Genomic DNA, 13556 nt, shown 5'->3' with positions numbered 1-13556 from the left:
TTCTTTCTTCTTTTCTTCTTCTTCTTCTTCTTCTCCTTCTCCTTCTTCTTCTTCTTCTTCTTCTTCTTCTTCTTCTTCTTCTTCTTCTTCTTCTTCTTCTTCTTCTTCTTCTTCTTCTTCTTCCTTTCTTTTAGGAGGGGGAAAGGCAGGGCAGTTAGGGTTAAGGGACTTGCTCGAGATCACACAGCTAGTAAGTGTGTCAGGCGTCTGAGGTCGGATTTGAACTCGGTGCTCCTGACTCCAGGGCTAGTGCTCTATTCACTGCACCACCTAACTGCCCCTCTTTTTCTTAATGGAAAGAAATTTTCATATTTAGTAGTGTTTGCTAAACTAGAAACTTTTAAAAAATTACTTATTTCCCCATTCAACAACAAGGATAAAGAATACTGAAACTTCTTTTCATCTGTTAATCATTGTTGATCTTTTACTGTCAGTTTTGTCTCTATTTACCATCTAAAGAACGGTTGGCTATGTATTTTTCTTCCTTGTATTGTAATCCCCCACAGCATCTAATACAAGTGCTTGATGCACATTCAATACCTTGTGAACACTGATTATTTATTTTCAAGCACATTATCTTGTTCCCCACCTAATATCATATGCCTTTTCCCTACTCAGTTTCATACATGTTCTTTTTTATTCTAGTCTCACAGTAAGAAAAGCTCCAGAAGGATCAACACATTACTATTTTTACTGGAACTGTGATTTCATCTTTCTAGGGAGCTCCTCTCTACCCATGCAGATCCACAACTGTTCTTTAGGTTATAGCCTTAGATAGTTGCCTAATGTGTCCCAGGAAGTTAAATAACTTTCACAGAGTTAGTTAGCCAGCCAATATGAGTCAGAGTCTATCCTTGAACCCACATAATCCTGACCACAAGGCATTTATCTACTGTATTGTGCTATTTGTTTCTTGTACTTATTGCCAAATAAACAGCTCACCATTGAATCCAGGAGGCTGGGGGTGCTTATATTTGTATTCTTTTTATTATGTGTGAGATGAAAGAAAGAAGAAAACCGTTATTAAGAGGGAGACTTCAACATGTAGTAGTTTTTCTGCTATATGTGTTATCTCTAGATCTGATGTTTGGGTGTTGGAAATAATTTTTAGTGTTGAATATGCCATATACACAATGATATAAGGATTTCACTAATGATTTCAGATTTTGTTTGTTTGACTGTAATCTGTTGTTTGCAAATTATCCATGAACTGCAATACATCACCTTTATGTTTTTATAGATGTTAAAGGTACACTTGATTTTGTCCAGTTCTTTTTAAAAATCCTATTTGTGTTGATATCTTTTTATTTTTACATTATTCTGAATATTTCAATTTTCTCTCTCCTATGCAGTGAGCCTTTCTTAGTAACAACAAAACAAAAAGGAAAATAAACAGTTCAGTAACAGTGTGTTTGACAGCATATGCAGTGTTACATTCCCATGGTTTCTTACCTTTACCCAAGGTAGCAAAGAGATACAGATTCCTGCCAAGTTAAGACTTAAACATCCTTACTTTTAAAGATTAGTTTTCTTCATAGATCTGTAGTATATTTAGTTTCTTTAATATACTACTTTTACTTTAAAATAATTTTTCTCTTTTAAAATTTAATAATTGAGCACTATTAAAGTTTAATTGCTTTGTAATAAGATCATCTTGCTCTCCCAGGTAAGGCTGTATTAATATGAAAATACTAATTAATATTTTATTAATTTAATTACATGATATTTTTACCTAAAACTTGCTTGATTTCTTTGTGAAATTAACAAATACTTGAATTTAGGTTATAGTAGACATAGAAAAATATTGTTGCTGCAGTATCATAAAATGTGCTTCCATATCATCTTACATTTACTGATTATTTATTTTTAAAAAATTATTAAGCTTTTTTATGAACGCATCGGACTAGGTCCTGGAGTGACACAAATAAAAACAATCACTGAGGTCAAAGAGCGTATATTCTGCTTGTATTTTAGAGTATTTTGACATAATCATAGCACAGATAGAGCATAGAATTGCAAAATGTGTTCCTGATTGGAGAACCTTTTAACTTTGTTTTATATTCCTACCCCCTTCCAAAGCCCATAAGGCGGGAACTTTTTGTCTGTTTACCCCACATAAATGTGAAAGTTCATGAAATACAGATTTAGAATTTTTTTCACTAGACCTGTAATTTTGTCAGTGTAAGGAACACCCAAGGGGGAACTTCTTTTAATGAAGATCATCCCTTTTCTCTGCCAGAGCCCCTGAGAAGTGAAATGACTTGCTCAGGGCTTTGCATTCACGTGTGTCCAAGGCAGGACTTGAATCTAGGTCTGAGGTCATCTTTCTGTTCAGATTAGTTAAATTTTATTTGCTTTTTTCTATTGGTCTTGACAGTTTATTTTGGTGGTTATAGGTAAATTATCTTGGGAAATGTACTGTAAGCTAGCATGGGGAGGACATCTTCTTTAACTATTAGGACCTTGGATGAAACTATAAGCATTTGGAGGAGGGGTCTTGGGAAAACTGTTGCCTAAATTGTACTGTTTTTTTAATGCAAAATGCAATTTCTGTCATGGTCTTTGCTTCCTTTTGTCTCTTTTTTTGATACATGAAGAAATTAGTCAAAATGTTACTTATCATTAAAATTATGATTTTGACTTAAAATTAAGGCATCCACAATAGTGGTTTTTTATTTGCCTTGTTTTAGAAGAGTCATAATTATAAGAGTTTTAAAAATCAGCATAAATTATGCTTATTTCTATATCTAATGATTTGCCTAAACTAAATATATTATACTAATGATCACAATCATTATTATTTTAAATAGATTCACAAGGAGACATGGATCGAACACATATTGAACCTAATAGTTACCTTACTTCTTTATTTGCAGGTAAGAGCTATCTTGAAAAGATTACTCAAACTTAGCTTATTCAGATAATTTCATTTCCTTTATGATGTTTTCTCTTGATCATCAGCATAATACGAGATTCAAATGCCAGTGCTTTTTTTGTTCTGTAGAAAAGTCTGTAAATACAGCCCAGATGTAAGCTTCTCTTTGTGTGCTTTACTGCATGCTTGAAAAATACACAAAGTAGGGAAGAGAAAAAAAATATATCATTTTCCTTTTGTAAGTATATAAAACGTTGAATTAAAAGGCTGCAGGTGTGGTATTTAGAACACTGAGGATAGTACTTGATAGAACTCCATCTGGGGGAGGTTATTGTTGGGATAGAACAGTGTTTAAAACTTTGAAGTCAGTTTTAAACATAGTGAAGCAGCTGGAATCTGGCATAAGAAGAAACAAATCATTCTCATTAACTATTGCTTTCAAAAGGGAAAAGAGTTGGAATTGTTTTTGCAGGTGCCTGGATATTTACTCTTTTTTTATAGAAGCTATTTTATTTTTATCTTAAATTATACATTTAAAACAAGCATTTGTTTAGTGATTGGACATGTTTTTTGTTGCTTCATAAATATTAGCAAATAACTAGAAATGTAATCGAAATTCAATGTCTTTCCTAATTTGTATTTTAAAATAATTGTATTTTGTCCTTTAAAACTATTGTACTTAAATGTAAAAGAGAGAAAAGGAACCTGTTGGATCAGTCAGTCTACAAACACTTGTTAGGCATTTACTATGTTCCAGGCACTGTTCTAAGTGACAAGGCAAGGCAAAAATAGTCCTTGTCTTCAAGGAACTTGTGTTCTAGAGATTCTAGGCAACAGTATGTAAATAACTAGGTATATACAAGATATCTACAGAGTAGGTAGTAGGTAAGCTGAAAGGGGATAAGTTGGCAGCTGGCAGGATGAGAAAAGGTCTTCTCTGGAAGTTGATATTTGAGCTGTCTTGAAAGAAGGTGGGGAGGCCAAAAGGTAGAGATATGTAGGAGACATCCAGTGCATAAGCATGGAGATGAGAAACAGAAGTTATGAAGAGCTGTAACAAACAGAGGACTTTATATTTTACCTGGGAGGTAATAGAGAACAATTAGAACTCATTGATCAGGGGTGATATGGTCAGACAGACATTTTAGAAAAATCTCCCTGGTGGCTGAATGGAGGCTGTATTGGAGTGGGGAGGGACCTACAGTTAGACTAGTTAGAAGGCTGCTAGTAGTAGCCTAGGAGAGAGACGATGAAGGTCTGAACTGGAGGAGTGATTGTGTGAGAAGAGAAAGGGACATCTATGAGAGATGTTGTGAAGGTAGAAACAGCATGATTAGGCAATGGATTATGGTTGATTACATGAGAATAAGGAGCTGAGGATGGCTTGTGAACCTGGGATATTTGGGAGGATAGTGGTTTGATAGATATTTCCATAGAAATAGGGAAACAGAGTGGGGAAGGTTTTTTGGGAAAGATAATGAGTTCTTTTTTGAAAATTTTGAGTTTGAGATGCTTGTGGAGCCTCTGCTTTGTGATATTCAAGAGGCATTTGGTGATTTGTGATAATAGCTCAGTAGAAAGACTAGGGATGGGTATATAGTTCTGGGAATCATCTTTATAGACTAAGGAAGTTAGGTGACAAAGTGGATAGAGCGTTGGATTTAGAGTCAGGAAGACCCAAGTTCAAGTTTAGACTCAGACATCAGACATTAGACTTGGACATTAGTGAGCCTAGCAAGTCTCTGTCACCTCAGTTTTCTCATCTGAAGAATAGAAATAATAATAATAGCAACTATTTCCCCAACAGTTCAGATAAAATGAGATAATATTTGTAAGATGCTTTTGAAACCTTGAAGTGCTATTAAATATTATGATAATTAATTATTATTATTGGTATTATAAACAGGAGTTTCAGATTGGAATTTTGAAAAACTTTTTTTAAGTTTGATGGTTTGATTACAGCTACCATACCAATTATACCAAAAGGGAATAATTTTTAAAAGCTGTCATTTGCTATAATTCACAAGCAGACTTATTCTTCTGCAGTATGTGACAGAAAGTGTAAAATATTTCAGGACTTGCATACAACAGTACATGATATGGCTTGGCACAGTAAAAACTACTGGAAGAAAGATGGCCCTCCCTAGACTTCAAGTACCAGTAGGGCACAGACTCTTAGAGAATGCTTTTGAAGAGCTCATCAGTATGAATGGTACACTTGGTAGAAAACTCAGATGCTAAATCACCCAATTAAAGGCATAGAAAACGAAATATACAGAACAAAATATAGAAGTATATCAGAAATTCTAGAGTGTCTTATATAGCAATTGAAAGCAAAAGTTAAAAGGTTAAGGCAATACCAAGAATCAAAGTTATATAAAGACCCAAAGAAAGCTTCTATTTCAGAGGCTTAAAAAGTTTGTGTGTGTGGGGGGGAGGCACTTTGAATGAGGAGGAGGATGTAGAAAATTAATGGTTGTTTATATGGTCATAAGAAGTCCAGCACAAGAAAGATACAAATTGAATTAAATTAGTATAATGAATGACAGAACAGTTATGTCAATGGAGGCAACTGAAACTGTCGGAGCCTCATGGAGCTGGAAGATCTTTGGGGGCTCTCACAAGTGTACAGCACATTGCCACTCCTCAGGTGCAGGCCTGAGCCCATCTTTCTAAACAGAAGGCATCACGGAGCAACTACAGAAGTTGAGCACACCAGCAGACCCTCCAAACAGTGCAATTATGTGTTTGTATATTTTCTATGAAGGCTTAGTAGCTTGTTTCTCTAAAAAACACTTTAAGTATTTCCATACTGTTCCCGTCATCCTGTCTGCTACTTCCTGATACTTTCTGTATTGGCTTTGTTATTATTAGCTACAAGCAGTAATTAATCACCTGCATAGTAATCCTCAGAACATTAAATACAGGATAGGAAAATAATAACAGGATGGAAATTTGTCTCAGGATTGTTTCTCTCTAAATTCCATTGAAAAAGATGAGAAGAGAAAGATGCAGCAGCAGCTGACATTATTATGGCCCTCTGAGGCCTGACGAGATTTAACACATGTTCTCATCTGATCTTCACTGTCTATTAAGATAGGAACCATGGTTTTTATCATTCTAGTATTACACCGGGGAAACTGAAGTTATAGGAGGCTAAGATGTTTGTCCACAATCACAGTCTGACTCAGGCATGCGTTCCCTTCTACCACACCTCATCTCAAACTATTTTGAGTTTAATGAAACTAGATTGAATATTGCCTTAAGCAGAAAACACACACACATGCACACATTAAAAGGGTTTAAGTCTGCTGCTCTTTTTTATTGATATGTAATAACTAAGTCAGTGTAGGACACATCTTTGGGTTAGTTAGGCCTCATGCTACCTGATTGAATGTCCTGTATAAGTTGACTTGCCTTGGAATGTTTGTCTTTTTCTGTGTCTTTTACTACAAGACATTGTTTTAAACCCTATTGAATTTGCTTATGTTGGACTTAAATTATTTTCTCTGTTGAACTTATTTTCTTTGTTACACATTTTGGCTATTGGTTATATTGTTACTGTTTTTTTGTTTCTCTCTGGTTGTTTGATGTGTGTTCTGTCTTCAGACAAGCTTGTAAGCAGGTTGAGATCAGGGAGCAGGCCTTCTTTTCTACACCAAATAGAAAAAACTCTGAAGAAATAAACATCTTAGTAAATACTTGTTGAGCTGATTGGAATTTCTTTTTGTTGCAGGAGGGCAAGCAGTACCACATTTAACGTCACAGGCCACACTTGCCAAGATGTCTGTGACTTTGCCTTCAGTGTACATGGACGACCACTCTCATTCTCAGAGTATCAGTACAATACAGGGAGATGTAGACTCATCAGGAGCTGATACTTTTTAAAAGTTGCTGTTTTATGAAGTATGTTTAAATAAAAATGTTGTTGATAAATATTTGTACTACTTTTGAAATCTTTGTTTTATTGCAAAAATTTCCCAAACGATTTTTTTCTATTTGTGTTTCCTTAAGAATTATTCCTAATATGTTTTTAAGGAGAAATCCTTGTGAATATGTGCAATTTCTAAATAAAACAATTTATACATAAACTATTATTTTTGTGGATTAAATTGTTGGAGAACTTTGGAAGATGGAAGGCATTGACAAAACATACTTCATAATTTTGCCTAGGCCTGGCAAAGATAAAGTTTAACACACTATGTGACTAAATCTTCATTGATCAAGACTGCTTCTATATGAAGCTATTTTCTGATCCTTCAGCTATTAGTGCCCTCCTTACCAAAACTGCCTTGTATTCATTTTGCATATATTCTTTATCCACTTATTTGTGAATACTTGTCTTTCCTGTTAGAATGAATATAAACTCCTTGAGGACAGGGATTGTTCTCACTTTTGTCTTATATACCCAGTACTTGGGAAAATAGGAAAGAAGGAAACAAGTATCTGTTAAATACCTAACTTGCCAAAGTGGTGTATGGGGTGTTCAGGGAGGACTGGCACTTCTGGTGTGAGGGTTTGCTGAGCCCTTTTCAGGGTTACTCATCTACATTTGGTGTCCACCTGGCACTCATTGGGGTGGAACCTGACAATGGTGTAATCCTGGGGGGGGGGTGGAATCCTGACAGTGACCCCAGGAGGCAGGTGCTATCATTATTCCCAGTTTATAGTTGAGGAAACTGAGGCAGGCAGAGGTTAGATGACTTGCCCAAGGTCACACAGCTAGTATGTGTCTGGGATTGGATTTGAACTTGAGTCTTCCTGAATCCAGATTTAGCACTCTACTCATTGTACCATCTAGCTGCCTATTTAATAGGGGAGTTGCTAATATGAACTTAATAAATTGTTGATGGTTGATTTTTAAAAATTTTCTCTTATGTATGTTTTATTTAGAAATATGTCATGCAAGAAGTTTTGAGGAGTTCTGAATTATTTTCCCTTTGGAGTGGTTTGTTTAGTATATAATTTAAAACCAGTTGAATGATCAAGTTCCTTTGCCAAAGATGAACAAAAGCCTGTAGATGGAAATAACAAGATCTGGTGTAGCTATGGACTTTGCTTAACAAGCTATGTATCTAACAATAATTTCCTCATCACACTTCATAATTTGCCAAGCTTTTTTCCTTTTTTTAAAAGAAATTTTGAAATTCTGAATTCCAAAAGAAGCTTTTCCTCCAGACAGCTGAATACAAAATGTGCATTCTATATGAAACCGTGAATCCATTTCATACTTTTTCTTGCTTTAAAAAATAAAATTATGCGGGGCGGCCAGGTAGCACAGCGAGTAAGAGCACTGGCTTCAGTGTCAGGATGACCTGGAGATTGTCCCAGGCTCAGACACTTACACCCACCCAGAAACCCCTGGCCGTGTAACCTTGAGCAAGTTACTTAACCCCAATTGCTTAAAAAAAAATAAAATTATGTAATACATATTATTTTCAAAACTGTCCTATTAACTCTGCTTCACTGGTCCCCCCTTTTTTTGTATTGCTATTGCCAATACCCACTGCCCACCCTCAATCAGAAGCTAAAGGAGAGAAAAAAAAGTCTTGGTAACAAATGAGCATGGTTAAACCAAATGAATCCAGATGGTTGCTAAGTCTAAAAATTTATGCCTCTGTACCTTGGAATTTAGTAACATGCTTCATCATAGGTCCTGTGGAGATGTGGTGAGTCATTACATCAATCAGAGTTCTTAAGTCTTCTAAAAGTTGTTTTTCTTTGTAATATTGTTGTCCTTGTGTAAAGTGTTCTGGATATGCTCACCTTACTCTTGTGTCAAGATTTTCTGAAATTATCTCTTTATTATCAATTCTTATGACAGATACTCTATCATATTAATATGCTACAGTTTGTTAACCATTCCCCAATTGTCTAAGAGTCCATCTTTGGTAACTTTCTTAGATTCTAGTTTTTTTTTTATTTTTTCCCCTCCCTTTTAATTTTCCCTTCAGCATTACGAGATTTGTTTTGCTTATGACTCTTGCCTTCCTGCCTAGCCTGTCTCTTAACCATCCCCACTTCCCCGTTCCTGCTTGTTCAATGTATTTTGGTGCCTAATTGTTTTTAACTCTTTTGTCCATTTTGGATATGAGGTTCACCTGATGCCCATTTTCCCACTCCCCTTTCCGTGTTTGTATATTCACACACCCCAATTTTGAGAACTAGCAAGTTCCACCCTTTCTTTCTCTTGCTAGTGTATTCCTTTTCTCCCCCTTTCTCTTTTTTCCTTTGAGAACATCAGCATTAAGAAGGGACATTTGTTTCTTCTTTCTTGTGCTAGAATGTTAGAACAACATCACTGTTACAGCTCCTTTAAGTTGCTGCAATAAATTTACCTTTCTAAATTTCTTTGGACTTTGTTGCTCTTATTTATTATTATTATTTATTTCAAGGTTCTTACTCAGCTCTGCTCTTCCATTAAAGAATCCATTAAATCTTCCATTATAGGTACATTTTTTTCTTTGTAGGTTTATACTAGTTATAGTAGAGCAAATTATTCTTGTTTGTAAGACTGTATTTTTTGCCTAATGGACAATTGCATTCTAGCACCCCCCGCATTGATTTTAAGTAGCAGTAGAAGCTGCTATAATCCTGACCGTGGTCAGATAGTTGTATTTACTTCTTTCTGAATTCTTGCCATATTTTTCTGTTGATGAGGGAGCTCTGGATTTTATGGTTATGATAATTCTGGGACTTTTTATTTTGTTGTTTCAGGAGGTGATCAGTGGGGTTTTTTTTTTTTTCTGTTTTTACTTTCCCCTCTGGTTCTAATAGATTTGAACAGTTTTCATTTGTGATTTCTTGTAATTAATATATTGTCCAGGCCTTTTTTTTAAATAAAGGTTTTCAGGGAGTTCAATACTTTTTTTTTGCTTTTTGGAGGGGGGAAGGCAGGGCATTTGGGCTTAAGAGACTTGGCCACAGTCACTCGGCTAGTAAGTATTAAGTGTCTGGGGCCATATTTGAACTCAGGTCCTCCTAACTCCAGGGCTGGTGCTCTACTCACTATGCCACATAGCTGCCCCCAATACTTCTTACATTATCTTTCTTTTGCCTGTATTTCAGGTCAGTTGTTTTTGATACTACAAATACTGTTATATTTCTTACTTTCACATAATCATTTATTTCTGTTTGCTTTATTCTAATTTTCAGAGTTTCTGTTTCTTGGGTTTTACCATTTCCCTCCTAAGATACTATATTTCTAGTCTTTCCTCCAGAACATTTATTTCATTTTTTATCTCTTGCTTAATTGCTTCTAGAGTATCAAAAACTGAGTCAATCGAGATGATGAGATGAGATTTCAGAGGGTCAGTTTATCCTGAGAGACAATGATGTTCCCTGGAGTTGAAACCAAGCAGAGCTGCTGATGGAAAATAGAAAGTTCCCTGGAAAATTCTGATCTGATTCCACTCTCTATAGAGGAAGCCTTTGAGAAGAGCTTTTGGCTTCACTCTCCAGCCCTCCAGTCAGAAAGGAGAGGGAACTGAGAGAGTTGAGAAGATGTTGAGTACCAAAAACTGATGAACATGGTGAGATGAGATTTTAGATTATCATGTTATCCTAGGGGAGGTATGAAGTTCTGTGGAGTTGAAAATAAGCTGAGCTGATGATGAAAAAAGGAGAATTTAGACAGTTTAGGAATCTCAGAGTCTCTTTCAGAGTCTCTTGGCCTGGGCTGGCTTTGGGCATCGTGGCATCATGATGGTTAGTACCAGTCAGTGACTCTGACGGTGATCTTATGGTACTTCAACTGCTTTCTGGAGGCTTGCAGTGTTTTTCCTTCAGTGTGAGAGCTCTGGATTTTCTGATGGCCCCAGGCCTTTTTCTTTTATTGAGGCAGGAATCTGGAATAGTAGATCAAGGGAGGGATTAGGCCTAAGCAAAACAAACTCTAAGGATGTACAAAAAAATCAGTAGATTTTTTTTCTGTATTTTTCCTTCTGGTTCTAATAGATGTAGGCAGTTTTCATTTGTGATTTCTTGTAATATAGTATTATTGCTGGTCACTGGTTCCTGCTGGTTATCTCTCCCTGGGGCTTTCAAGGATGCCGCCCTGGTGCTTTCTTTCTTTTTTTTTTTAATTTTTTTTAAAGCAAACCCTGGTGCTTTCTTAAAGGAGCCCTCTGCCCTTGCTACCGTAGGCTATACATATTCTATCTTGGTTCACACTGGTACTCACTGTGCTTAGGGAGACCCCTTTTTCCTATTGCTCATGAGCTTCCAGATTACTTCTGGGGTGGAAAAAAGCCATTTCCTATTGTTTCTTTTTGGATTAAAAAAATCTTTCTAAAGAAAGTGGTGAGAAAGGATTTTGCTAGAATAGATACAGGTGAAATAAAGAGTCTGTCTCCCATTCAGGCAGCCATCTTGGCAGGAAGAATATATTCTTTCTACAGAAGAATGATTGATGAAATACTACAGAATTTAACTTCAAGAACAATTTTTATTTCCTGACCTTTGAGTTATTTCTGTTTATTGATTTTTATTTCTGTTTTTTCATTTTTCTTTTATGTAAATGGGAAAAATATAAAAAAATCTGTTTCCCAAGAGAATCCAAAAGTCTATCAGCTTGCTAGATGGCCTAAGGCATGTTATGCCCATTTGACTACCTGCTGAAGAACTTAAAAGATATCTTAGTGTGCAGTCTTCTTTGTCTCTGATAACCTGGGGGTTTCTGAGGATGTAAAATTTTGTGTTCTTGCTCAAGACATCTGTCCAATGTCTTGGCCTGGCAATAGCAGAAGAAGAAATCATTTCTCTTCTAACAATGTCTGCCAGAAAGTCATTTCAGGCTTTGCTCAGGCCTCAATCTTTTTGATACCTCTTTAGCATCTGACACTTTAGACTGCCTTCTTCTTCTGAATATTCTGTTCCTCCTTAGCTTCCATGATACTATTCTTCCTGGATTCTTCTGCTACCTGTCTGATTTTTCCTTTTCTATTTCCTGTTCTGGTTCATCATCCTGTCTTTCAAGTGTGTATCCCATAAGTCTTTGACTTTGGCTCTTTTCTCACCAGTTTTTCCTTTGGCAATTTCATTTATTCATTTAATTTCAACTATTACTTCTATGCAAATGATTCTGAACTCTGTATGTCTATCTTCCCTTGAACTCCAATTCAGTCCTCTTTATACCTCTACCTGTATGTTCCACCAACATTTTAAATTGAATGTGTCTAAAATGGAAATCATCTCCCTTTCCCTCCTAGCTTCCTACTTTTGAGCTCTTGATCACTCTTATTTTCTCAAGGAACTTAATATCTGTCTCAGCTTTTCTTTCTACTCCATCCTCAACTTTCATCATTAGGGGCTTTAATATGCCTCTTGGCATTCCTTTCAACATGGCTTCTTATTTCATTCATTCCCTTGACTTCTATTTTGATTCTGCAGCTAACCACAACTTAAATGATGATATCATCCAGAAATGTCCACCTTCATATTCTTGAGCTCTCAAGTTCTCTTCTCTGAGGTGAAGCCAAGATGGGGAAGCTGTATGTAAAGCCACACATGAACAGCCTTCCAGAGGACTGTTGCTGTGAATAGCTTTCAAGGTTCTGATAACATAGTGTATAGTGAACACTCTATTTATTCAATAACAAATTAGAGAAAAACATTCACAGAGAATCAAAGTACAGCATTCATACTGTTACAACTTATCACAGAAAGTCAAAATACAGCATTCGCAATGACTTATTACTAAAATGGCCACATAGTATTCACCAAAGTGGTCATAATAGTTTTCAGCAAAGTACAATCATTTAGTAACTCAGTCATTCAATCATCTGCTTCCTTAAGGGTCACAAAACACAATAGTCAAAGTTTTCCACTCATGGGGTACACTAGGTTACAAATCAGTCACTATTCAGTCATCAGTCACTATTCAATCATCAGTCACTACTCAGTCATCAGTCACTATTCAGTAGCCTCTTAAGGTCATCCACTCCTAGGTCACAGTAAATCATAATCTTCTGTCAGTACACAGTATCCAAGTAAAGTCTTCTTTCTGCTTGACTCAAAGCTGGCTCTCAGCTTCCAGGGTTCCTCTTCTATGGTCCCAGCTTCAACTGTCACCTGGGTTCAAAGGCAGGCAGCTCCCAGTTCCTTGTCCAGCTCCTTGTCCAGTTCTTTGTCCAGTTCCTACTCCATATTGAAGTTCACAGTGTCCAATCCACTTCAAGTCCTTCACAGTTCCTATTTCTGGGAAGACAAAGCTTAGCAGAGCCACAATAATATTCATGAATATTGCAGGCACCATCATCAATTCACTATTTGCCTGTGAAATCAACTCAGACCCACCAACAAGGTCTGAGAACTCAACATAACATCAACATAGAAATCAACACTGACCCACAAACAAGGTCCAAGAGGTCAGCACAAATCATCAGTAAAGTCCCAGGATCTCCAAAACCCTCCTCCAAGACTTCTGTAAACACACAACCAGAATATCCCCTTTCAGGGCTTCCAGTAAGGGCCCAGGGTTTCTGTATGAAGTATTATAAACAACATCAACACAGATAGAGCAGATAAACAGAATGCTGGAATACCACAAGTATTCCCCTTGACTTTGCCACCACAAGAGTCCTCTTTTTCAGCTCCTGCTGTCTCTAGCCCTGGGAATATATATGTATATATATACACACACACACACACACACACACACACACACACACACACACACACA

At 36.4% G+C, this 13556-nt stretch overlaps 1 protein-coding gene across 1 annotated transcript in view; it reads left to right on the top strand.

Moving 5' to 3' along the window:
- LOC138164042 (protein TALPID3-like) overlaps positions 1–6946 on the top strand; it is a 13629-nt gene extending 6683 nt beyond the window's left edge. The window contains exons 3-4 of the mRNA XM_069091696.1: positions 2811–2876; positions 6612–6946. Coding sequence (XP_068947797.1) covers positions 2811–2876; positions 6612–6763 — 218 coding nt within the window. The 3' untranslated portion in view covers positions 6764–6946. The remainder of the gene's footprint in view (positions 1–2810; positions 2877–6611) is intronic.
- Positions 6947–13556: the final 6610 nt, after the last annotated feature.

The sequence above is a fragment of the Petaurus breviceps genome, unplaced genomic scaffold (genome assembly GCF_028583685.1).
Source record: "Petaurus breviceps papuanus isolate PSGF00001 unplaced genomic scaffold, PetGlider_PUasm1.0 189, whole genome shotgun sequence".
Taxonomy (NCBI): domain Eukaryota; kingdom Metazoa; phylum Chordata; class Mammalia; order Diprotodontia; family Petauridae; genus Petaurus; species Petaurus breviceps.
This window is presented reverse-complemented; position numbering and strand designations above follow the sequence as displayed.